At 35.4% G+C, this 26,614-nt stretch overlaps 1 protein-coding gene across 1 annotated transcript; it reads left to right on the forward strand.

Annotated features, from left to right (window-relative positions):
• Nucleotides 1-5,635: 5,635 nt before the first annotated feature.
• Nucleotides 5,636-25,946, forward strand: LOC136706322 (otoferlin). Its single transcript, XM_066680150.1, has 41 exons — nt 5,636-5,693; nt 5,860-5,977; nt 6,085-6,139; nt 6,789-6,920; nt 7,114-7,176; nt 7,265-7,349; nt 7,467-7,626; nt 7,758-7,944; nt 8,032-8,218; nt 10,352-10,575; nt 12,380-12,488; nt 12,571-12,754; nt 12,866-12,986; nt 13,294-13,394; nt 13,516-13,606; nt 13,697-13,813; nt 13,924-14,076; nt 14,207-14,396; nt 14,491-14,615; nt 14,720-14,854; nt 14,950-15,111; nt 15,196-15,315; nt 15,397-15,558; nt 15,685-15,847; nt 16,306-16,376; nt 16,474-16,503; nt 16,646-16,777; nt 16,866-16,935; nt 18,443-18,570; nt 18,687-18,824; nt 18,903-19,040; nt 20,432-20,559; nt 20,672-20,842; nt 21,383-21,543; nt 22,679-22,821; nt 22,978-23,066; nt 23,184-23,282; nt 23,391-23,632; nt 23,813-23,991; nt 24,142-24,242; nt 25,647-25,946. Exons 1-41 carry the CDS (start codon nt 5,645-5,647, stop codon nt 25,825-25,827), a joined length of 5,394 nt encoding a protein of 1,797 aa, XP_066536247.1. The 5' UTR covers nt 5,636-5,644; the 3' UTR covers nt 25,828-25,946.
• The last annotated feature ends 668 nt before the right edge of the window (nt 25,947-26,614 follow it).

A 26,614-nucleotide genomic window follows, 5' to 3' on the forward strand; every position in this document is an offset into this window, starting at 1 on the left:
TTTGGAACTGAAAGCTGTCCTTTTTGTAGTGGTTCTTATTTTGTAGCACCTTTATTTTTTAAGTGTATCCCCAGCAACACATCAAACTATTATAATATTTCAGTATCCATTTATACTCTTCCAAACATAAGATATACACATTATAACAGTAAAAAACTGATCAGATCATATATGAATTTATCATTATGTAATGACTTCTGTAGTATATTGTCATTAAGATAGGCCTGACTGCAACCAAGGATGACTAAACAAGAACTTGCTGCTTCACTATAGACCACAAAGAAAGCACTAGAGTTAGAAATGTGCTGTAAGGTGTCTTATTACATTATGGTCAGATGGTACACCCGCAGAGGCAACGGAGCACAAAGAGATCAAGATTACGAGTCTACAGCCAAGAAAAGACTTTCGACAGTGCATGGATAAGATTGCATGGCTGGTATCAATTCATGCTGTGGTTCACCCTAGATGACATTGCAAAAGGTGTCATTCTGTGGGCTCAGTTGCAGGGTCATACATATTGATAATCTGCCCCTAATTTTCTAGCAGTTGCACATAACAATGAGAAATATCAAATCAATCTGAAACTGTTCTTTGTCTGTATGCTGATGATGAGTATATAAAAGTTGGAGATAAAAATTTTAATCCAAAACTTAACAGACAATGTTTCAGAATTTGGGAAAGTGGTGTTGGTATCTATTACATCACATCACTTCTAAACTCTCATCAAATATAGCTATGCAATTATGTCACTGTGTTATCATATGTTCTTAGATGTATGCATGCTATAAACTGTGCTATACACGGTGCTATAAACGATTACCATGAGTACATCTCTGTTGACGAAAGTGGTAGATTTAAAGAAACTAGACACTAAAAGTGGGCAGAATATGGTATTCAGAACAGTCCAAATATCACAATTCATATCTTAAGCTAAGTACACATTCGATAAATGCACACATATATCAATATTAATGCCTAGATTTAAATTAATGTCCATAAATAACAATAGAGCACACCATGTTGATCCCTTTCAAAAGTCAGCGAATATCAGGGTCGCCAGCTAAAGAATCTCCCCTAGAGATTCTTAAACACACATGAGAGAGCGAAGATCCTGCTTTGAAGGACTGGCGACAGGAATGAGGTTGTGACCTGGTTTCCAGCAATACTGGGGACTGCAGTGAAATGCCTCCATGGTGTCAGGTAATTACAGCCTCAATCTCTCAGCTCGATTGTCCAGGTTGTGTCAACAGGAGTATCAAGCTTTGCCAGGGTAGTTTATATTCACCATGTAACTTAACAATAAGCAAAGCAAAACTGAAAACATAATGAACTCAGCCAATGGACACTACCACAGAATATAGGGAGAATGAACAATAATAATAAAAAAGTTATAAGATTTAATATAGTCATATATTTACAAGAATTAAATGTTTTGATTTTAAAGAAAGAAAAGGATAATTCAAATTCAATAATAAAATCATAATTTTACCAAAAAGAAAAAAAAAGCAACAGTAGATTGATAATAATAATAAATATAGGGTGTGCCCCTGCCTTGCGCCCAATGATTGTGGGTAGGCTCCAGACTCACCACAAACCTGAACTGGATAAGCGGTTACAGATAATGAATGAATGATGAATGAATGTATTGTTTTTCATTTTCTAATAAGACTCTAAATAGCCAAGATTGTACTAAATAAATGATGAAAATGATTAGATAGTCAGAGAAAATAACTGTACATACTTCCACTAAAATTAGAAAAAAAAAAACATGTTACACTTTTGAGAATATATTTGTGACAAACAAATGCGACAAATGTGCAGTGTCAATAAATATTGCAGTGTACAGGCTAAGGGTCCATGTGTGTGCTCACACATCAATTTCTCACTCTCATTAATGTATAATACACATATTCCTTTCATAGTACCTACAGTTTTTAAAAGTAACAATTAAATAATGATTTTCAGTTTCATAGTTTCAATTATTAAACAATTTATCATGAAAAATGATCTTGGCAATGTGGTCAGGTATGTTCTATTTCACTAACACTAACATGATAACTGTCATGGGATCAAAAGGAAAGAATAAGATAATAATTCAGACAGGTCAACATTAGAAACAGAGTTGTACTCAAAATTTTACCAAACTATTTTTAAAACGATTGCTTTCCTGTCTCAATGTAGAGAACTTAAATATAGCCTAACTTAAATGTGCACAAGTTCAATAAATTATGGTATACACAGTTTTTGCATAGACCATATTTCATGGTTTAATTAACCATGTGAATTTTGCATGTAGTTAAACATGGTTTTATTAGGTAAACAGTAATTGTGCATAAAAAAACAACAACATACAGACGTGTACTTATTTTAACTTAGAATATTTATGAATCAAATAATTGAGCAGGGGTGAAATTATAGCAACAGAACACTCAAATAAATCTTTATTTTAGTTAAACCTAAATGCTTGATATGTCTGGTATCCTCACATATCGAAGACAGTAAAACACTGATGGACAGCCATTAAAAATGAAAGACATTTCATCGGATACAGGCAACCCTAGACCTCAACGTATACCTTACAAAAGATGATGCTTTATTAATGAGATGAGCCTGTATTTGAGTTTTCAAAAGAATTGCTATTGAATACAAGCAGCTAAAGCATGCTTCAACTAAGATATAATGCTTTTACTTGTTTATTTATACTTCGGTTATTTTAAAGTGAATATGAAAAACTTTATACAAGGGGATTAATACCAGATAACCACGTGCATATTTTTGAGTCTATCATGACAGCCAAGTGCCAATTAAATTTGTCTGTATTTTAACAATTAAATTGTTTAGTTTAATATTACGTCAATAGCTTGATAAAGCTATTTATGTTAAAAGATAGTAATGCATTACTAGAGAAATGAATGAAGGTTAATTACCTTGCATTGATGAGGAGCACACAACACCATTTTAAGGCAAATAAAGAAGGCCGACATGTCTGTACCCACATCTCAACTGGAACAATACACACTCAATAATTAACACAGAAGAATGTGTTAAGTTTTTTTGTTTTGAAAATAAAAGAATCAAATTTAAATGTGAGTACTGTTTTACATTACCCCAAAGCCAGCCAAAACTGTTATGCAAATATGCTTCATCAGGCAGATACACTGTCCAAAAACAAGTGTTTATTGCTACTATTTCTGACAGCTTAGATGTAAGTAAAGGAATCTTGCTGCACAAAAATAATATTTCCTAAAAGAAGAGTTCTATCAGTGTTCCAATATACTGCAAGTTTTATAATATTTTTAGGGACATTTGTTTGATTGGACAGAGTCTGATAGCCAGGTTTTCAAATGAAACTAAATATATTTAAAATACTGCTTAATGAGTTCTTACATGTTAATCCCAGATGTGCAGTTTTCCTCAGGAAAAAAAGAGAAATCATACATGTGTTGCATGTGTTAGGGTACCTGGTCATTGGTAGCCCGATGTGATGTCTCTCAATAGGACATAGTTCTAGTTACCAATGTCTCATGTTCAGTTCTCATACACTATTCATTGATGTATCACATCTCTCTTGCTCAACTTCAGCCTAGAACCAAACCAAACTCTTTTTGAGTTACGTTACTTTTACAGCTTTTCTCTTTGTCGGTCGAATGCGAATTTTGGCTATGTAGAGCGCGTTGCATGTGGATGTCCTAAGCATTGGACCTTCTACGACCTGCAGAAGATCTGAAGACCAAAAGATTGTCTCATCATATGGTATGTACACTTTGTTTAAAGTTATACTGGACTGCACACGTGTGGTTTGTGTGACATTGTCTTTCAGATACATAGCAATCCTTACCACTTGACAGGTAATTTTTTTTTATTTCAGACCCATTATCATTGACATTGGGCATTAAAGAATTAAGATTTAGACCTTAAAAGACTAGGTTAATTATACTGTTAAATCTAAGTACATCAAATAAAACAATATCAAACAGAAGTTCTGGGAAAAAATATTATGTATGTGGTTTAAACCATTTTATTTAATATCAAGAGTTTATGCGAGGGCTATTCTAAGGTTTTATGCTAAGGTCAACAAAGCAGTGGTTTCCCAGATATGGATTAAGCCTAGTCCTGGATGCAGGATATAGTTCAGGACTAGGCTTAATCCCCATCTGGAAAACCACCCAAAACTGTTTGTAGAGATATTTAAAAGATATGCATAGATATTCAGGTGATCATTTTCTTTGTTTACATTAAGAATGTGGATTACTCAGTATTATACACTAAGACAAACATACTACTGACCTGGTTAATGTATGTAAGTAAACAAAAGGCTAAGATGGGCATTTGGCTTTCATTCATATTATCCATACTATATAACAGTACTCAGGTGTTTTTGCTAGGTACAATTACTATTAAACTTTCAATTTCTTTGACAAGTGTTTTTTTTCTAATATCCAGTTCTGTGTAAAACTCTTGGATGTCATTTGTCTAGATAATAAGGACTTCAATATTTTAAGTGTTTTATTTTCTAGAAAGCTTTTGAAATGTATACCCTCCTTATCAATGGATTAAGGTCATCCACTTGAATTATTAAACTCCCCTTTGGGGCCAAATTGTCTCAAGATAGGTTCACTGTGTCTCACCAATTGAGAGGGTTGAGTGGAAAAGCAATCATCACTTCAACTCAAACTCAATGAAAAACCCAAGAATGAATGTCTAAACATAAAATTGTTCAGTAAAACTGGCATCATTAACCATGATCTCTTTCAACAACTAGTGGTTACTGTTCATTTGAAAATTCACTTAAAACAGGCACCTTTTGATTATTATTGATTAAAATTAAATAATAATAAAACTAAATAAGGGAGCCTTGAAGAGGAATTCAACCCTTGTTGATTCTGTATATATCAAGTAGTAATATTTAAACAAGGTATCTTCAAGCATTAAATTGGGCATTGTCCAGAAAATTGTCAACCCACATTTCTCAGAGGAAGTAGGGCTCACAATGTCTACAACACAAACAAAGCCATTTTGTTACATTTCAAAATGACCATTGAGCCTACATATCTTCTAAGCTGCTATATGTAATGTAAATAATGGCTAAATATCAGTACACTGGAAAAATAAAAAAAACTTGCTAATATGGCCAAATCCTTCATTCATTCATTCATTATCTGTAAGTGCTTTTCCAATTCAGGGTCGCGGTGGGTCCAGAGCCTACCTGGAATCATTGGGCGCAAGGCGGGAATACACCCTGGAGGGGGCGCCAGTCCTTCATAGGGCATAATATGGCCAAATCAATAAATCAAAACAGTCACAATGATAGTTAACATTCATAACCATTTATTGTTACAACTATTCATGATACAGGTTTTAGTTGCATTCTGGTTTTTAAGAGTCCCGTCTCAATCACCACTGCTATTAAACATTCTGACATTTCAAATTAAACAAATCTGAACAAATATATTCAACTGTTAATTATTTAACTAGTCTATGTGTTTTTTAATATTTACAATCCATATTATTAAGATATATAATATATACACCATATTATTAAGAAACTATAAGCATATCATATATACAACCTATTTATTATTAAATTAAATGCTATTTGTTGTCTCCTTGACCCTCAGAGGAAAAAAACAGAACATTTTCAAGTATGAAGCGTGGAAAATCTCGTGCCTCCAAAGATGAAGGAAAAGGTCAAGGTAAGAGCCATGTTTCCTTCAAGCACACATTGTATATTAAGTCATATTAAACTGTAGCAGATGTTTCTTCAAGTAGATAAAAATTATTTTGATTCATATGAGAAATTACAGTAAAATCCTAATTAAACATGCATTATTAATTAAACTGAATTGTAACTAATCTAAGATGAGCCGGCCATCTTGGAGACGGAGGACTTGGACAAAAGGTTTAGCAGAGGACCAGACCCTGACACAATCTCACTAGCCTCTGTTACTGCTGTAACAACAAATGTCTCTAACAAGAGGTAAGCTCATATAATAGTTAATACAAAAGGTTAAGTCATTATTTTAACCCATTATAACGTTGTATCAATTGTAAATCAAACCCATTACTTTATTTGACATATTTCAGATCAAAACCTGACATAAAAATTGAACCTAGTGCTGGAAGACCAATGGATTTCCAAGTATGTTGCATACCACATATCATCACATCATAATATAAAATATATAGCAAGAAAATTTAGTACATTTCTGTTCAATATCAGAAAAATTATACATTTTTTATACATACACTTTCCAAATTAAGGCTTATTAATAAGGCTTTGTTACACCCATTGCCCCAACATCCATCTCCCTTATTGCCTCAAAGGGCACATGATTGCCTATTTTCTTGCAAGATGTACATGTTTGAACCAGACAACCACCCTGTGCAGTGCTAAAGGTGAAACATGAAGTAGACAAACATCTTAACAGGGGCCTATTTGAATTCAGCAGGTATAGAGGAGACACTTTTTACCAGAAGATAAAAATGTATTGAACCTCTTTATGGAATATTAAATCTAATCTAGTAAACTACAGCCAAGAATCCTTCAACATAGTATGTGATCAAACAGTTAGACTTGCATACATGAGCTCTAATCATTTTGTTATTTAAATAAAAAAATGTATTTATATTATAACTAAATGATTTTCCAATTCCAAATATTTAAGCAATACTGAACGTGTGTAAAATTAAATGTAAATTGTGATCTGCAGCTTATATGACTTGGTTACATTAATTCCAGCCTATGCATACACCTTCATTGCCTACTAATGTAGAATGATACTTTGTAGGTAAGTGTGACGGTAATAGAGGCAAGACAGTTAGTAGGACTGAATATGGATCCAGTGGTTTGTGTGGAAATTGGTGATGAGAAGAAGTACACCTCAATGAAGGAGTCAACAAACTGCCCTTACTACAACGAGGTAACGCTGCCAATATGGAATTACTGTGCTACTGGTATATGGAAAAAAATAAATAAAAAAGCTATATTAATAAAAGTTTCAGTAACTCCATTTAATAACATGCCACTCAATATTTTCTGCATTTAAACCAAGGATTAATTGATTTTCTTTGTTTATCTATAGAAGTCTTTTTCTTTCTTTCTTTTTTTTGCAGTACTTTGTCTTTGATTTCCATGTTCCACCTGATGTTATGTTCGATAAAATCCTGAAGCTGTCAGTAAGTTAAGTTCTGAAGATTTCAAATACGGTTTGATTACCATGTCATAGAAAGATCAACATTTCTGACCCCAAGTGTATCCCTACAGGTAATCCACTCTAAAAATCTTCTGCGCAGTGGAACAATGGTTGGAACCTTTAAGATGGATGTGGGAACAACTTATAATCAACCTGGTAAAGATATTTAATTTACAACTTTTACTGCACAATTAATGTAAAAACAAGACAATGTTTTCAGCAAATGAACAGGGCCTATGGGAAACAAGAGTAACAATGTTTTCTCCTTTATAGATCACCAGTTCTATCACAAATGGGCCGTTTTGTGTGATCCTGATGACATCACTGCTGGGTGTAAAGGCTACATCAAATGTGACATTGCTGTAGTGGCAAAGGGTGATAATATCAAAACTCCACATAAAGCCAATGAAACTGATGATGATGATATTGAGGGGTAAATTGAATAAAAGAAATAAAAGAATAAAAAATACAGAACTTCATCATAGAATCAGTTCTAAAACATGAAATGTAAAGTGTCTTACAAACTAATTTAAAAGTTCTAAAAAGTGCTCTTGTGTGTCTCAGGAATCTTCTTTTGCCAGAGGGTGTTCCAGCTGAGCGACAGTGGGCACGATTCTATGTGAAAATATACAGAGCTGAGGGCTTACCCAAAATGAACACTAGCATTATGGCCAATGTGAAAAAAGCTTTTATCGGAGAGAATAAAGATTTGGTGGATCCATATGTTCAAGTGTTATTTGCTGGGCAAAAAGTGAGTGTTTAAAAATGCTACCATTTATAAATCTTTACCTACATTCAATAAAAAATAAAGTAAATTTTGAATTTTTCTTTGTTGCAGGGCAAAACATCAATCCAGAAAAGCTGCTATGAACCAATATGGAATGAACAGATCATATTCACTGAACAGTTTCCACCACTGTGTAAGCGCATGAAGGTCCAAATCCGTGATTCAGACAAAGTAAATGATGTGGCTATTGGGACTCATTTCATTGACCTACGAAAAATCTCCAATGATGGAGATAAAGGTGAGTCTTTATCTCCTTTCCACTGTAGCCATAAAATATCTTGGGAGGTCCCTCTGCTAAACCACAGATTTTTTTTGTACACATGTCTAAATAATTATTTAGAAAAATGTTTTATTGTGTTAAATCCTATTTCCCATTTCACTTTTTTCATGGCTCACCAGTTGCTCACAGAGTCACATTTCTTGCAGGTAGTCATCTGTGTCCTAGTAAATCTAGTAAAATATTTTTCTCTTTATTTTCTTAAAAAATGCTTTCTGACAGAATTCTGCCAATAAATGGCCTAAACGAGAATACAAATGGACAGGTTCTGTTAAATGAAATATGTCCTTTTCAGAAAAGGGAAACTTTTTAAAGATCTGATAAAAAGTAACAGATGTAATTTTTTGTAACTGATAAAAGTGTTTTTTTTTCAGTGTTTTTACAGACAGGCATAATAGCATTTTGTATACATACAAGGATGGGTTTAGTTCACCACTTTGCAAGAGAAAAGTTTTTTTCAAAGACAATGTTTTTCAGTGCATGGGCTTGGAGGTACTCTGGGAAATCACCTTCATGAAAGTATGCCACTACATCAAGAAATGTAACCCGAGACTGTGTTATTCAAAGAAGGAGCCATTCACAATTTTGCACAGAAACACTATCAAGATCTATGGGCCCAAAAACCATCTGTGATGGCCCAAAAACAGTAGACCATCCAGACAGTTACCAAGGAAAAGTGCAAAAACTAGCCTCTGTGATGTCATGGGTGTGAATCAGACAATTGTGAGCACATACTGTTGAGTCTTGTACTGTAATGCTGAGGATGCAACAAATTGATGAGGCGGAGGATACATGTGTGTAGGTGGAGTTTAAGTACAAAGTTTACAAAATGGTAGATCACAACACTGGAGCCCCAAACCAACCTAAAAACAGTGTTACACACAAACACACTAACAAGGACAGAGACCAAGGCACGGGACTTAAAACATCAGTGAAACAGGAAACACCTGTGAGCTCAGCCACATGACCAGAAAATTCTCACAGGTGTGTCCTGAGAAAACATGAGGTACAGGTAGTTAATTCCAGCACGAGGTGGAAATAAACAACATGAATCAGGGGATTGGACAAAACAGGAAAGGGACAAGGCAGGACATGTATACAGTAAGAATGGGCAAAAATACTACTTTTAGGGTCGGGATAATTCTGATCCCAGACACTCAATGTCAATGATGCCATTTCTTATCACCTGGGATGCAACTGCTTAACAACAGTTTGCTTGCTCAACAAAACGTCAATATCCAAATTACTAAAAAGCTGACTCCAGCTTTGAAGTCACCAGATTTTAAGTTTTAAGTAGAATAAATCATTGGAAACACTGAATCTTTTTTTTTGTCTGTTAAATAAAGGTTAATATGAATTAACAAATTACCCAGTTCAGTTTTATTGCCTTTTTAGAAAGTGTCCCTGTTTCCTGGAAATGGTGTATTTATACATCAATTAGTCACAAACATTATGTGACCACCTCATTGTTTCTGCACTCACTGTCCACTCTCTCAGCTCCACAGACCATAGAGGAGCACTTTGTAGTTCTTCAATTACATAGTCCATTTGTTGCTCTGTATATATTTTTGTCCCATTTCACCGTGTTCCTCAATGGTGACAACCCCCACAGGACCACAACAAAGCAGGCATTATTTGGCTGGTGGATCATTCTGACCACTGAAGTGTTGGTGATGTGTTAGTGTGTGTTGCACTGGTACGGGAAGATCAGACAGAGCAGTGCTGCTGGAGTTTTGAAAGCCCTCAGTGTCATTGCTGGAAAAGTCCAATCTAAAACATCCAGCCAGCAGCGTCTTGTTGGCAGCACCCAGTGAACACTGATGAAGAGGATGACCAGTGTAAATTGTGCAGCAACGTATGAGCTAGTGTGACTACATTTACAAGGTGGACAACCAAGGTACATGGATCTAACTGTGAGAGGACACAGTTTTTAAAAATATATAACATTGCTGTGGGTGATAAACTCATACCAATGAAATACACACACTAACACAATGCTGGTTGTGGCAATAAAATAACTGCCAGGTAAATTAAAGGTAAATATATGAAGTAACAAAATCAAAATCAAGGATTCTCTTCTGTGCTCATCATCAGGTTTTCTCCCAACTCTGGGACCGGCCTGGGTAAACATGTATGGTTCAACACGGAGCTACACACTGATGGATGAGTACCAAGACCTGAATGAGGGACTGGGAGAGGGTGTCTCATTTCGGGCCCGGCTACTTATCAGTTTGGCTGTGGAGATTCTGGACACCTCCTCTCCAGATGTAATGAGTTCCACAGAGGTGCAGATGGAGGGGGTGCCCAATATTTCTGATGTAAGTGATTCATGGTTGGGGAGGTCATTATTGGGCAATTATTGTGTTACTTACATGCTTAATTTAGTATATATTCTGTATTATTCTTTCAGCAGCATTACATGTAGAAGTTCTTTATTACCAAGACATAGGTGGGACATACCTGGGTGCAACTAAATTAACCTATGTCCTGAAACATGCCACAGTAATAAAACTGAATATGCTCTCACTAAATTGATGATACAAAAAAATAGCATTTTATATATTATATATTAAATATAAGCTTAATTTTAATTTACTTTTTCAAATGTACACACCCCATTTCCAAAACAGCTTGAATGTATGTCAAATGTAAACTAATTCAAAATGCAACTATGTGCATATAATCTAAAAACTATATTAATTTTAAAATAGTACAAAGACAGCAAAATGTTTTTTGATGCCAGTAAAACATTCTAAAAACTAGAGGAGACCGGAACTTCATGCTTATGTTTTATGGTGAGAAACAAGAGTTTGAATTTCCCCACTGTGGAAATAATAAAGAATGATCTTATCTTATCTTAAGAGCAAAGAGAAACTAGAGAAGCCTAGTTCTGCCAACATGTCATTAGCCATATAGCCAATGTCACAGAGGTGTTTCCAGCATTTAAAAAACAGGAAAGCCAAACATACATACCTTTGTCATTGGAAGGTATGGAGAAGCTTTTGAGCTTCATATCAATGTCTTTGTTTATTTACATATGGTTTTCATTATTTTATTGTGGTTTACAGAAAAAATGGAGGGCAGGACTAATGAATGCAGAAATGAAAAACAGAGCACAAGGTTTTCATAATATATAACACTGGCATCAGTGTTTTTCTTGTTTTTTATTTAAAAATAAATACTAGTTGATCTGCCACCAAAGAACAAAGACCAAGAACATTTTTTTGATTTTAAGAATTACAATGACTTATTTATTCAGTGTAACGGGTTAAAGTACGTGTAGTTTAAGGAGGCTGTGCACAGCTCTATGGTGTTTTATAAACACACTAATGCCACAAAATGTCTCCCCCCCCTTCCCTTTACAATATTTCAGGCAAATACACACACTCATGTGAAATGAGACTAATTCAGTAGTTCTCCTCTCTCTGTGAGATATAATACGTGTGTAAATTTGCAGAGTTTTGAGGTCCCGCTGAGCTTGTGAACTAAAAATCTCCTAGCCGGGGCTCTGGCCAACACACATGGTGTTGTGCTAAACACAGCCTCAGAAACACACTCAAACATGTGTTATATATGTTCCTGTCTTATTTCCTATTATTCAGTCACAGTTTATGCTGAAGAACATACTGTTCTTTGGTTCCTGCTGGGAGCTAATTTTTCTGGTTCACGAACCAGTTTATTTTGGTGAAAACACGCCAAATGGTTCCAAATTTAGTTTACGAATTGGAATGTGAAATATGGCTGAACTAACAACAGACAGTGTATTAGCAACATCTTAAGTTCTCTCTGTGAAATATGCCTGAACTAACACTTCCTACTCACACATGCACGTTTCAACATTAGGAGTCAGTCAGTCAGTAAGCAAAAACGCCTCTTCTAGGCTGGCCCAGTAATAATAGTGGTTCATTTGTCTGGGACCCTTAACAGGATGAATCAGTTACAGGTACTGAATAAATTAATAAATAAATTATTCATTTTTTATATGACTCAAGACAGAGCATGACTGAGATTAAAGACAAAGGTAACTGTTATGTCTCTTGATAACGTACGATCTTATTTACATATGGAAAGTTGAAAATATTCAAAAGAAATTGTATTTTGTCTTTGTTCCTCTAAATCCAGAATGCCACGGGAAAGATCGAAGAATTCTTCTTGTTTGGAGCATTCTTGGAAGCAACCATGATTGACAGAAAGATTGGTGATAAGCCAATCAACTTTGAAGTCACAATAGGTAAATAAGGAAATGTAACTAACAATTTGGGAAATTAAACTAATTAAGTTGCTGTTTAAGAAATGTGTTTATTGTACACTAGGGAATTATGGAAGTGAAGTTGATGATGCACCTACCAAACCAACAACAAAGAGGTCTAAGAAAAGTGAAGGTGATGAGGAGGAAACTGAACTCATTCAAGGATCCAGTGATGAAGAAGTAGCTGATGATGGAGAACTGGTGTCAGTCTCCACCACTCCACCAATGAAACCAGTCATCACTGACAGGTCGGAGAAGAAGTCTTTGGAACTAAAGAAATACTTGTTTCATTTTGATTAACAATTAGCTATTTCCACATAATGTGAAAAATATTTTCTGTTTATTTTCTAAATATGCAGGAACTACTTCCATCTTCCATATTTTGAGAGAAAGCCCTGTATCTACATTAAAAGCTGGTGGCAAGATCAGAGAAGAAGGCTTTACAATGCCAGCATAATAGATAACATTGCAGATAAGCTGGCAAGTTCCACAATCAATACTACACTCTATAAACTATGGTTCTGAAAATGGTTCTTTGCCTTTTTTTTTTTTTTTTTTTTTTTACAATTATAGGACTGCCACATAATATGCAGGTTATAGGAACAACTCATAAAAAGATATAGAACCATTATAATACATGTTTTGCTTTACTGTTTTTTTTTCTCCTATGGCAACACCCATACACTCACACCCACACACAAAACAATGTGCTGTGACATTTTTTGTGCATATGGATATATATTGGCATTTATGTTTAGACATAATTGATTCTCCTTTGGTTCAAAAGGAAGAGGGGCTGAATGATGTTCAGGAGATCTTTAAAACAGAGAAAGCTTTTCCTGAACGCAGACTCAGAGGAGTTCTGGAGGAATTGAGCAATAGCTGCAGGTTTAAACATTTGTTATTTTATATCTCAGAGTTGCACCGAATTATAACATCATTATGTAAAATTTGTATTTTTCAATAACACAATTTCTGTTTAATAAGTATTACAAGTTCATTTTTCCAGTACCTTTCTATCACTGGCAAACAAGGACCAAAATCAGGCAGGAAGAACAAAGCTGGACCGGGAAAGGTTGAAATTGTGCATGCAAGAGTTGGTATGGTCCTCCAAGAAGCTCCAAAATAAGCTAATTTATATGGTCACAAATTCATATAGTTTAGATACAATCTATGGTTTACATCCTTAGGAAAACATAGGCCAACAAGCAAAGACAATGAGGACTCAAGTGAAGAAGAAAACAGTGAAGGATAAATTCAAACAGGCGCAAATCTTCCTTCAGAAACTGAGATTCTTGGCTGATGAGGTAAATAACAAAATGCTGTTTAAAGTTGATAAAAGTTGCTAAGTGCTCTAAAGGCTAGTAACCGCAATGGTAAGATCCATGTTTATTTGTGTATAATGTATTTGTCACAGCCTCAACACAGCATTCCAGATATTTACATTTGGATGATCAGCAATGGCAAGCGCATTGCATATGCTAGAGTGCCATCCAAAGACATCCTTTATTCCAGCGTGGAGGAGGAGACTGGGAAAGACTGTGCAAAAGTCAAAACTATTTTCTTCAAGGTGAAGTTAAATTGAGTGAAGTACTGATTCCTCAAGCACTTTAAAAAGATAGTTTCTATTGATTAAAGCCAGCAGTCCCTATAACTTCCTACAGTAAACACACAAATAAGAACATCTCCATTCTTTCTAGCTCCCTGGCAAAAAGGGATTTGGACCAGCAGGCTGGACAGTGCAAGCAAAGACAGAAGTGTATCTCTGGCTGGGTTTAAACAGACAGCGCAAGGACTTCTTGAGTGGTCTACCAAATGGTTTTGAGGAGAATAAGGCAGTGAAGGGGCATGGCATGCAGTCATCACCACCAATCAGCCTGATCTACACAAGTAAGAAGAGGGAAATAACTTGGCTAATTTTAAGATAAATTCAAATGCAACTGTCTGTGATTTAATACATGTGTTCTTATATTGCTTGCAACAGTGAAGCAGATATTCCAGCTAAGGGTTCATATGTACCAGGCACGAAGCCTTTTTGCAGCTGATAGCACCGGTTTGTCAGATCCCTTTGCTAGAGTCTTCTTTTCTACTCACAGCCAGGTCACAGAGGTAAGGTTCTCATTACCATAATGAGGCATTTTAAACGTACACTTTCTAGAAAACTACCATGCATTTCAGTCATCAAAGTAAAACACATCATTCCTTCCTGTTAGATTCTGAATGAGACACTGTGCCCCACATGGGATCAACTTCTAGTATTTGACAACGTTGAACTCTATGGTGAAGCCAGTGAACTAAGGGATGACCCTCCAATTATTGTCATAGAGATTTATGACCAGGACACTGTGGTATGGAATACATTTTTCAAACATTGTAGTATTAGTTTATGGAAATATTCCTATGTTTTCAGTGGAAATCCTTATTGTTTTTGCTATATTTTAAGGGAAAAGCTGACTTTATGGGCAGAACATTTGCAAAGCCAATTACTAAGATGTCAGATGAGCATTACGGACCACCAAGGTTTCCTCCTCAGCTAGAGTACTACCAGGTTTACCGTGGGAACTGCACTGCTGGTGAAATGCTTGCTGCTTTTGAACTGCTGCAGGTAAGATGGCAATATCAGGAAATTTTATACAATCAAAACTAAGATAATACAGAGCAAAACAGGATTTTCCAATTAATCTTTCAGATCGGACCAGGTGGAAAGGCTGAATTGCCCCCCATTGATGGACCTACTGATATGGACCGTGGACCAATACTGCCTGTTCCCATTGGCATTAGACCAGTCCTGAGCAAATACCGCATTGAGGTCAGGGCTTGAGCAACAACTGTAAGAAGATATGAGTATTCTCTCTATATGTTACTGATCGTCGTTTTCAAATCCCTGCAGGTTTTATTCTGGGGTCTACGAGATCTGAAACGAGTAAACCTTGCCCAGGTTGACAGACCACGTGTGGACATTGAATGTGCCGGAAAGGGGATACAATCAGCTCTCATTCAGAACTACAAGAAAAATCCCAATTTTAGCACTCTGGTCAAGTGGTTTGAAGTGGTAAGTGTCCATTGATAACTCAAACCTAGTCCTGACATTACAGATTATAATAAATAACCCAACAGCAATTACTACTGCTGAAATGTAATCAATAATATTTCTTTATATAATATTATCGTTCACTAGGATCTGCCAGAAAATGAGCTTCTTCACCCTCCCCTAAACATTCGAGTGGTGGACTGCAGAGCTTTTGGGCGCTATACACTAGTTGGCTCCCATGCAGTTACCTCACTGCGCAAGTTCATCTACAGACCTACAGACAAAAGTGTCAACAACTGGTCTACTATGGGTGAGTACCAATATTAATTCAGGATTGCAATTATTTACACTTACAGTCATTTATAATTTTTGCCAATACATTTCCTGAAGTGCAGAAACATTCCAACATGACTACTTTTCAAAAGTCCTCAACTGGTGTACCTGAAAAGACATACCATAATAATGGCATAACCTTATTCTTCTTTCATGCTGAAATATTAATAGTTAAGTGTAGTTACCAAGGAAATACTTGGACTGTACCTAAATGAATATTTATCAACAGTCACCCGGAGCGGGAATTGAACCCACAACCTCCAAGTCCCTGGAGCTGTGTGACTGCGACACTACCTGCTGCGCCCTCAATCCATTTAATATAAATCCATTATGTACCGAGAATTTAAATGAATTCCAAAGTAAATAAACCAAAAAAAATACAACAAAACAAACCTAACAAAAAAAAAGGTCTCACATTCTATATTTTCTCTACAGAAGAAGTTGTGATTCACACCGAACCAGAGCCTCCTGTGAAGAAGATGGAGACTGTTGTCAAACTAGACTCGGTATGCTGCTTATAATTTTTCAAATAACAAATGCCTTGACAGGTTAAAATAAGCGTTTTATTTAATAAATATGCAATGATTTTGTTTACGCCAACAGGCATCAGATGCTGTTGTAAAGGTTGATATGGTACGTATATATAACTGTATACTATAGGTTTAAAGCATGTAGTAACTACAGTAGTGCTCCACATATGCTTTTAACCTGTACTATTTAATACATTATTTAATGATTATATTATTAGTGACTTGGTATTCTCTTTTATGAAAAGACCGATGATGAGAAGGATGGAAAGGGGAAGAAGAAGAGAAAGAAAGGAGAGGAAGCTGAGGAAGAAGAGCTGGATGAAAGTATGCTGGACTGGTGGTCTAAGTACTTTGCTTCCATTGAAACACTCATGGAGGTAAGATATTTACCGACGTATTATTCTTTCTTCTTTTGTAAAGACTGGTTAGAAGAAGTTAGAAGAAATCTGTTTTTCCACTATGTAGAATATAAAAGCCCAAGAGGCTGAGAAAGCTGAAGCAGAAGAAAGAGAAGAGATGGACACAGAGGGGGGAGGTAAAATCTCCAGATTTTAATGTCTCCAAAGTGTAAGGTAGCACCAGACGCTTAGAATATGTCAAAAATATCAAAGGTATAATGAAAATGAATGATTATTTGTCATCTTTAAAATAATTACAAAATTAAACTTTTGGCTCATTTAAACAGCTTATTTAATCCTCAGGAATAAGCAATCTATTATAACTGTTTTGAACTAAGGATCTGAATTCCTTTGAACACATCGTTGCTGTCCAGTGAAAAACATGGTAACTTTACAGGAGAATGATAAAACCTTCTTAATTTTCAGTGGAAACGATGTTAAAAAAAAGTTTCAATTTATTTAGTAATTTTGAAGCATTTCTATGGGGTCCATTTATCACTAATGTTTCACACAATGTGAAGGACAGCTGCTGTGTTGAAATGATGTAGTAAACAAAATATTCACAAACTTATGTTTTTAATTGGACAGGTACGTAATGTAGCATGGATAATTTATGTTATTAAAAAGTTTAAATAATCAGATATCTAAGAACATAACAGTGAAATATACATATGCAAGTAATCTAATAAACACACTAAGATAACCAAATAATTATTATAAAGACTGAGGTCTGAGGCCTTTTATTATACTGAAAATTACACTAAAAATGCTATCAAATATTTGAGGAACCACACCAACCCAAGACACATTTTTCAAAAAGTAGTAGCAGTCTAAAAGTCAAATGAGGTTGTGTGCATTCTTTCTGTTACTTTTGAATTTCTCTGCATGTGCTAATAGACTGTAAATGTATTTTCATCTTATCACTGACAAAAATCTGTCTCAGTACATCTTGATCTATCCCTGCTACTCCCAGCTTCTTTACAACTCCTTTTAAACAGACATGAATCTCAAAGTGCTATAATGTAAACGACACCTCTAAACTCAGGTAAGAAATTCATGTGGCACGTAAACCTAGTACAGTGGTTCTTAAAAGCTAGTTGTGGTGAGCCAATGCTCTGCACATTTTAGAGAGCCCTTTCTTCCCAACACACCTGTTACAACCACTGAGGAATTGAAGTGTTGTGATGGAGTAGGAAGAAAATTACAATACGCAGGGCATTGGCCCAGAGCCAACACTGAGAACCACTTATCTAGTACATGCATGGCATGAAAGTTGACCATAGCAATGATGACTTTAGTTCTAATACATTCATATAAATCTAAATATATAATACACTAACTTTACTCTAACTTAAATACTCTGATAACTATAAATATATTCAATTATAAAATATAAGCATATAATACTGAACCACATTTTTTCACATAAAGTTGAGGATGTGCCTGTTAGATAATAAATAAGAATGAATCAATCCATCTTATCTCAGCTAAAACCAGTCAAATTGGCTCTCATGCAAAACTGAAATTTAATAGTTTTTTTATTTAGAAAATACTGTGGTCTGGCAGCTTTCATGAAGAATTCATGTCTCAAGTGTGCTGTATGCACCCACCACTCTCCCCTTTCCATTTCAAACCTATAACCAGAGATCAAACCTGATGATTCTAATATGAAAGGGGCCAAGAAGAAAAAAGGCAAAGCCAAGGACAAGAACAAAGCTGTGCCAGGTGAGGGGCAACCAGAGAAGAAAAAGCCTAAAATTGATGAAATGAAGGTTAGTATTTTTTTTTATTATTCAATTTAACTCATGTGATATAGTCCTCAGTTACGCATTTTATTCAGATATTGTAGTTATTAAATCATTTCAAATATAATTTTTCTATTAAACAGGTGTACAACAGAGAGTTAGAAAATGAATTTCAAAGCTTTGAAGACTGGCTCCACACATTCAACCTTTATCGAGGGAAGAGTGGAGATGATGATGAACAAAATGGATCAGATGAGGACAGACTCATTGGCAAATTCAAAGTAAATCTAGTTAAACCTAATAATAAGTTTTGTTACTGGTTATAAATTAGTCTTATTGTTGAATGTTGCTTATTGCAGGGGTCCTTGTGCATGTACAAAGTGCCTATGTCAGATGAGATGGGCAGAGAAATGGGCATCGATTCCAACATGGGCATGTTCCAAAATATTCCTCACAATGACCCAGTCAATGTTTTAGTTCGAGTCTATGTTATAAGGGTGAGTATACGCATATCAACATATAAATAGCATTTGCTGTTGGATTATTACTTTTATTTCGGATAATTGAATGACTGACAAATTTTCATATTTACACTGAAGATCCAATCCAGTAGTTCTGTAAAAATTGTAAACTGTTTGTTTTACAACACTCTAAATTTTATAAATGCATTTTACGTCATAACCTACTTCTATAACTATCATATAACATTGTCTTAAATAGTGATGAATAAATACCATTTTTTCCAACCAAGTACGAGTACAAGTATGTGTATTTTTGTATTTGGTGATACTGATACTTAGAATCAAGTGATCAGGAGTATTGTGTAGTGTAGTTATTTATTAAAACATTTTTGTTCAATTAAAACCTCTACTGGTCATTTCTGAATTCTGAAAATCTTTTATTTAGCATTTTCCCACATTATACCACCAATAATTTGAATTTCCCTCTGGATCAATAAAGTATCTATCTACCTATAAATAAGTAACATGAGATGCAACAAGCTCTGGATATGCATTTGCACAGTGTTGTATAAATAGTTTTTTTTTCTTAATACCTAAAAGGAAAATAACAGATATACATGTCACATAAACGTCACCATTCTGCTGCGGTTTTGTAAACTTACTTATATTAGCCAAGAACACTCTCTCCCTCAATGTGCATAGAAATCTCAGCATATGTTGCCGCATCCTTGACACATTTCTCGATTTAATTAATGATATGGTCAAGTATGTTCATCTTTAATCTACCAGCAGAATAAGTTCCTCCATTTCTAAATATATGGCACTATTGCGTTAAAAAACTTCCGGTTCTGGCTAAAATCTACAGCCAAATCCAGAATCAGACACAAGCAGGAATGAAAAAACCTTGTTATTTAATTTATTTTTGTCCATATTAATTTTTTGTATTTCGTTGTATTTAGTTACATTATGTTGTAGAAAACGGCTTGTTTTCCTTAAATCAATTATATTTTTAGCGTTCAAAATAGAGAAATGGGTCGTTCTCCATTTTCCTATTGCAGGATTAGAAAGGGAAAACAAATTAACAAAAGGTATATGGACCATATCGGAGCCTCGTTTGCAATTATGAGTATGAGTAAATTAATACAGTATCGGGCAAATACCCGATAGCAGTATCGGTATTCATGCATCTCTAGAAAAATTAGGTGGCAGGTGGTTACATTTGTAATAATGTTCATGAAATAACAATGTAAAACAGTGGCTTTAAGTGGCATCAAACTGTTGAGACTGATTACATTTCACATATTTATTCAAGATAATTTTACATTTATTTAAACTATTTTTTTAAGTGGAATTGCTAATTAATATATATAAAAAACATTGTCATCTGCTTTAAATGTGAACTCTTAATTGTGTTGAATTTGTCACAGGCTACAGATCTGCACCCTGCCGATATAAATGGGAAAGCAGACCCATATATTGCAATTAAGCTTGGAAAATCAGAGATCAAAGACAAAGAAAACTACATCTCCAAACAACTAAACCCCATCTTTGGAAAGTGAGTGTTGTAATATTTAATTACATATCTCTTAATTTAAAAGTGAGAGTAGTATTGCTAACTGAATACTGATAACTCCATAAACTAAATTTCATATTCATTATCTTTCCAGGTCATTCGACATTGATGCAACATTCCCAATGGACTCCACTCTCACAGTGTCCATCTATGACTGGGACTTGGTTGGCACTGATGACTTGATTGGGGAAACTAAAATTGATCTGGAGAACCGTTATTACACTAAGCACAGAGCTACATGTGGTATTTCAAGAAGCTATGCAATGTATGTGTTATTCTTCCAGGAGATACAATTACAAATATCTTTGCCATAATAATTTGGTAGCTTTTGGCCAGATTGCCATTAACTCTCATCTGTACATACTTACAAATGTGCATACATACATACATATATACACACTTTCACACTCAGTAAGGAACTGCACATCAAAGGGAATTATTTCCCATATACTCACATTCGGGGACTGCTCAAAAGGGGAATATCACGTCAGTGGCATTTGGTTTGTTGTTGAGGCGACTTAATAATATTCCAAAGAACTTAAAGAGCATTGATTGTTTAGAAAATATAAGTGTAACAATCATTTATAAATTTATGATGGGGTACTACTGTGCTTTTCATCAATGACATATTGTGTCCTTGTTAACTGTTCATGTTAAAGGTTAAAGGTTAAAGGTTGCATGTTCAAAAGGTTAATATCTTGTGCATCTAAAATGAATATATAAATTATAAAAAATAGCAAAGATAATATGACAATATAGCAAGTAATTCTTTTTCTTTTCATTATTGTATCTTTTGTTTCTAAAGCCATGGTTACAACGTCTGGAGGGACCCAATGAAGCCAACACAAATACTAGCAAAACTTTGCAAGGATACCAAACTAGATCAACCTCAGTACGGCCCTGGAGGAAGAGTGAAAGTGGCCAACAGAGTTTATACAGGACCGACTGAAATTGAAGATGAAAATGGTATGCGGGTGTTTGGAAGAAAACCCTCCTGTTATTTTAAATTAAAAGGATTTACTTGATTTTCCTTGTACAAAGACATGAATATTCTTAAGTTTTCATAGCTTTGAATATAGTCAATGTATCAAGGAAACTGAGAATCTGAAGTAGGGTGAATCTGACAAAAAAGGCTCATTTAGCCATTTAGTAAATTATTTTTAATGATGGAGTTCTCACTTTGTTCCTCTGAAATGAATGTGTATTTGAAAGTGCTGCAAATGTGGAAATTCCTGACAGTGTACATCATCGGAGGAAACCCACGCAGACACAGAGAGAACACACCACACTCCTCACAGACAGTCACCCAGAGGAAACCCACACAGACACAAAGAGAACACACTAAACTCCTCACAGACAGTAACCCGGAGGACACCCACGCAGACACAGGGAGAACACACCACACTCCTCACAGAGAGTCACCCGGAGGAAACCCACGCAGACACAGGGAGAACACACCACACTCCTCACAGACAGTCATCTGGAGGAAACCCACGCAGACACAGGGAGAACACACCACACTCCTCACAGACAGTCATCTGGAGGAAACCCACGCAGACACAGAGAGAACACACCACACTCCTCACAGACAGTCACCCAGAGGAAACCCACACAGACACAAAGAGAATACACTAAACTCCTCACAGACAGTAACCCGGAGGACACCCACGCAGACACAGAGAGAACACACCACACTCCTCACAGACAGTCATCTGGAGGAAACCCACGCAGACACAGGGAGAACACACCACACTCCTCACAGACAGTCACCCGGAGGAAACCCACGCAGACACAGAAAGTACACACTAAACTCCTCACAGTCATCCAGAGGAAACCCACGCAGACACTGAGAGAACACACTAAGCAGGGCTCGAACCCACAACCCCAGGAGCCTGAAGCTGGGTGACGCCACCGTGCTGCCCTTACACTTTACACCTTCTAGTAAATAGTTTGCAATAATTATATTCACTCTGCAGATGTAACTGATATAAACTGAAGACATTTTTACTATAGCAAGTAATAAACTTATAAAAGGAATTGTACAAGACAGGAATTTGAAAAACATTGCTTACCTTTAATAAATAAAAATCTATTCTGACAGGCCTCAAAAAACAGACAGATGAACACCTTGCTCTGGCTGTTCTTAACCACTGGGAGGACTTTCCACGAGTGGGCTGCTCACTTGTCCCAGAGCATGTGGAGACACGACCTCTACTGAACCCGGATAAACCTGGGATTGAGCAAGTCAGTGTGACCCTGAAATTTCAATGCAAAAATATTTCCTGTTTAAAAATAAATATATATTTAAATATATTTCTGGAAGATTAAGTTATATCCAAATACTAATTGGTTAGTTCATGTAAACAATGTATGATTTGTTCACTTCCTTTTGTTGTGTAGGGGAGAATTGAGATGTGGGTGGACATGTTTCCAAAGGATATGCCAGCACCTGGACCCGCCCTTGATATTTCACCAAGGAAACCAAAGAAGTAGGTTCAGACCTTATCTCTTTTTGCTCTGGGTGTAATTCATATTTCATTTCAATATTGTCCATGAATTGACCACACAAGAAAAAATAAGTTTATAACTCATCTGTTTATTGATAGGTTTGAGCTCAGGGTGATCGTTTGGAATACAGATGAGGTTGTTCTTGAAGACGACGATATATTCACAGGAGAGAAGTCAAGTGATATTTTTGTGAGAGGGTACAAAGCATTTCCTATTTTAAAAACAGCTGCAATTACTGCTGTCCTTTTTCATAGCTGTATTCCTTCTACTGCCCTTATGTCTTGAAATCTGACTGGGTTTTCCAGATGGCTTAAAGGACAACAAGAAGACAAGCAAGACACAGATGTTCACTACCATTCCCTAACAGGGGAGGGCAACTTTAACTGGCGCTTCATTTACCCCTTTGACTATCTAATGGCTGAAGAAAAAATTGTTATCTCAAAAAAAGAATCCATGTTCTCCTGGGATGAAACTGAGTACAAGATCCCTGCTCGTCTGAACCTACAAGTTTGGGATGCAGATCATTTCTCTGCAGATGATTTTCTGGGTATTGTACACAATTGTTTTTCCATTGTTTAAAACTTCTCAGCTCAAGTACAGGGAAAATCATGATCCAAAACATTGAGTAATTATCAGGTCATGGAATACATTTAAGTTAAATTTCCCAAGTAAGATTACTTCAGACATGAATAGTTCTTCTTATATAAATATTTGTGTATCCATTCAGGTGCAATTGAACTAGATTTGAACAGATTTCCACGTGGGGCAAAAACAGCAAAACAGTGCAGCATTGACATGGTTCTCAATGAACAAGAAATGCCAATGGTTAACATCTTCAAGCAGAAAAGAATCAAAGGCTGGTGGCCATTTATAGCCAGAGATGAAAATGATGAAATGGAAATCACGGTATGTGACAACGATATAATTTACAAACTACAAAAGCTTCTCATTTTAAAACCAAATCATTTGACATTCATGTGTTTGAATATAAAATACTAGTGTTTGCAAATAATTTTGAGAGTCCAGTTTAACACTTAGATTATATTCATCTTTAAGGGGAAAGTAGAGGCAGAGCTCCACCTGCTCACTGCCGAAGAGGCTGAAAAGAGTCCTGTTGGTGAAGGACGTAATGAGCCAGAACCTCTCGAGAAACCAAAGTAAGAACTGATCATACCTTTACATTAATTATACATTTTTTGTTGTTGTTTTAGTCTGCTCTTCACTGACCAATGTAGAAATAAATTAAGGAATATTGTAGACTCAGTGTTACAGTTATAATGAGAAATATGCAAATAGCACAGGACTTAAAGTTGTTACCAAATTCAATCAATCATATAATTTAATAAGAGTATGAATTAACCTGTTAAACTAATAAACTTAGAAAAGTAAAATTACAATTGAGAGCTACAATAAAAGGAATACAGACTACAGGTTACTGAATGAGGTTCACTTCATTTGAAAATATATAATGAAATACAGTAAAAACACATACATTTTGCGGTGATGCTGATTTGATCAAATGACAGCAGGGACATACGGTGCAGGTTTTGTCGCTAAGTATAATAATTCATTATAAGTAATGTACTATCTACGCACTGCTTAATCAAGAAAATTAAAATTTATTACACCACATTATGGAGACAACACAAAAACTATAACTGGACACATTCAATACAGAAGTTCTGAACTGCACTGGTTACTCACTTTTTGTATAGATTCAGTCCTGAATTCAGGTAATAATATTAAGTAATTAACCTGGTCTTCTATGCATGAAAGCCACCTGGAAGGGCCTGCAAGTTCATGTATATCAAAGGAAGAATGTGGAACCTCTGCCCTCAAGAATGCAAGAGATTTACAAAGGCTGTGGAAGTGTAAATATCATTGAATAAAAAAGTACAAATATTTAACATAGTAGTAAAATAGAACACAAAAGCTGAAAGAACAATAAACAGGCTAAATAATATAAAAAAATAATAATAAATAACTAAGCTGATTATGGGATTGCATCAATCAGAAATGCCTTACATTAAGGACACATATGAAATGATCATTTCTTCATCCAATCCGGATTTTTATCCACCTACATTATATGGTAAGTAGAGCTCTAAATACGTCATTTTGCTCATATTTGACTTTTATGTCACACAATAGTGACCTAAAAGTAAAAGATATAAAGGCATTATAAACCAAAGCCTTTATATCTTTTGAAAGAAATTGCAAGCTATAGAATGACAGGAGTTCATTTCAAATGTGTTCAGGGAAAATTAAATCTCTACTATGTGCTATAATTAAAGCCTAATTGTAAATGTACACTATTAATTTGCTTAATTAGTTGTACCAGAGTTAAGTTGAGTTGTTAACATGGACTTTGCATTATAACTACATTTAAATACAAAGCTAAAAGCTAATTAAAATGACTATAAATAGAAAAATCCTATATTAATATAAAATGTAATACAGTTTATATATGTGTGTGTGGGGGGGTGTCTTTTAGTTAAGAATTCTCAAACATAACAATCTTATATTATATCCTTGCTGATATTTTTTTTTTCCCCTGCCAGCCGTCCAGACACAACATTCTTGTGGTTCATCAGTCCACTAAAAGCAATCCGGTATCTCATCTGCAACAACTACAAGTGGCTAATTATCAAACTTGTTGTGGCTCTGCTGTTGCTGGCAATGCTGGGTTTATTCATTTACAGCATGCCAGGATACATGGTGAAAAAATTACTTGGTGCCTAAGATGCAAAAATACTAATTATTCACTTCAAATTGGCCTCACCTTTTATGGAATATCTTTAAAACTTAAGTGAATGTTCTATTTCTGTGACAGTAAAAAAATGTATATTGTTTGAAAGAATGTCTACCCTTCACAAACAGTAACTCTCAAAGTGTTTGTGAATACTTAGCGAGGTATGTCTCTATTTGGCACTTATACATTTTGGTTTTGCCTGGTTGTAGATATCGCAAATAAAACTGAGACATGACAACAAACAAAAAAAAATAATTAAACAACTGTGTAAGTCTAAGGCCCTTTTTTCCCAAAATTGTAGGCTGTTAGTGCAATGTTCAGTAATGTTTGTGATGGATGTATGTGATATGAAACATTTTTTTTAAATCTAAGATGCTGCCCAAATGAACCTCTATAAAGTTATAAGTAGCTCTGAGTCTCTAGTCATTCTGTCAACATTTAAACTTGAGTACAGTCAATAATACATGTACTACATAAAAACAGATAAGACTCATATTTCTATGACAAAAAGCACTTGCTAAAAAAATAGCATTAAACATAGTTGGGTGGCAATCATAGAGGGTGGCACAGTGGCGCAGCAGGTAGTGTCGCAGTCACACAGCTCCAGGCTGGAGGTTGTGGGTTCAATTCCTGCTCCGGGTGACTGTCTGTGAGGAGTTGGCGTGTTCTCCCTGTGTGCTGTGGTTTCCTCCGGGTGCTGTGATTTGGATTGGTGACTCAAAAAGTGTCTGTAGGTGAATGTGTGTGCTTGTTGCCCTGTGAAGGACTGGCGCCCCC

This window comes from Hoplias malabaricus, chromosome 1 (genome assembly GCF_029633855.1).
Source record: "Hoplias malabaricus isolate fHopMal1 chromosome 1, fHopMal1.hap1, whole genome shotgun sequence".
Taxonomy (NCBI): domain Eukaryota; kingdom Metazoa; phylum Chordata; class Actinopteri; order Characiformes; family Erythrinidae; genus Hoplias; species Hoplias malabaricus.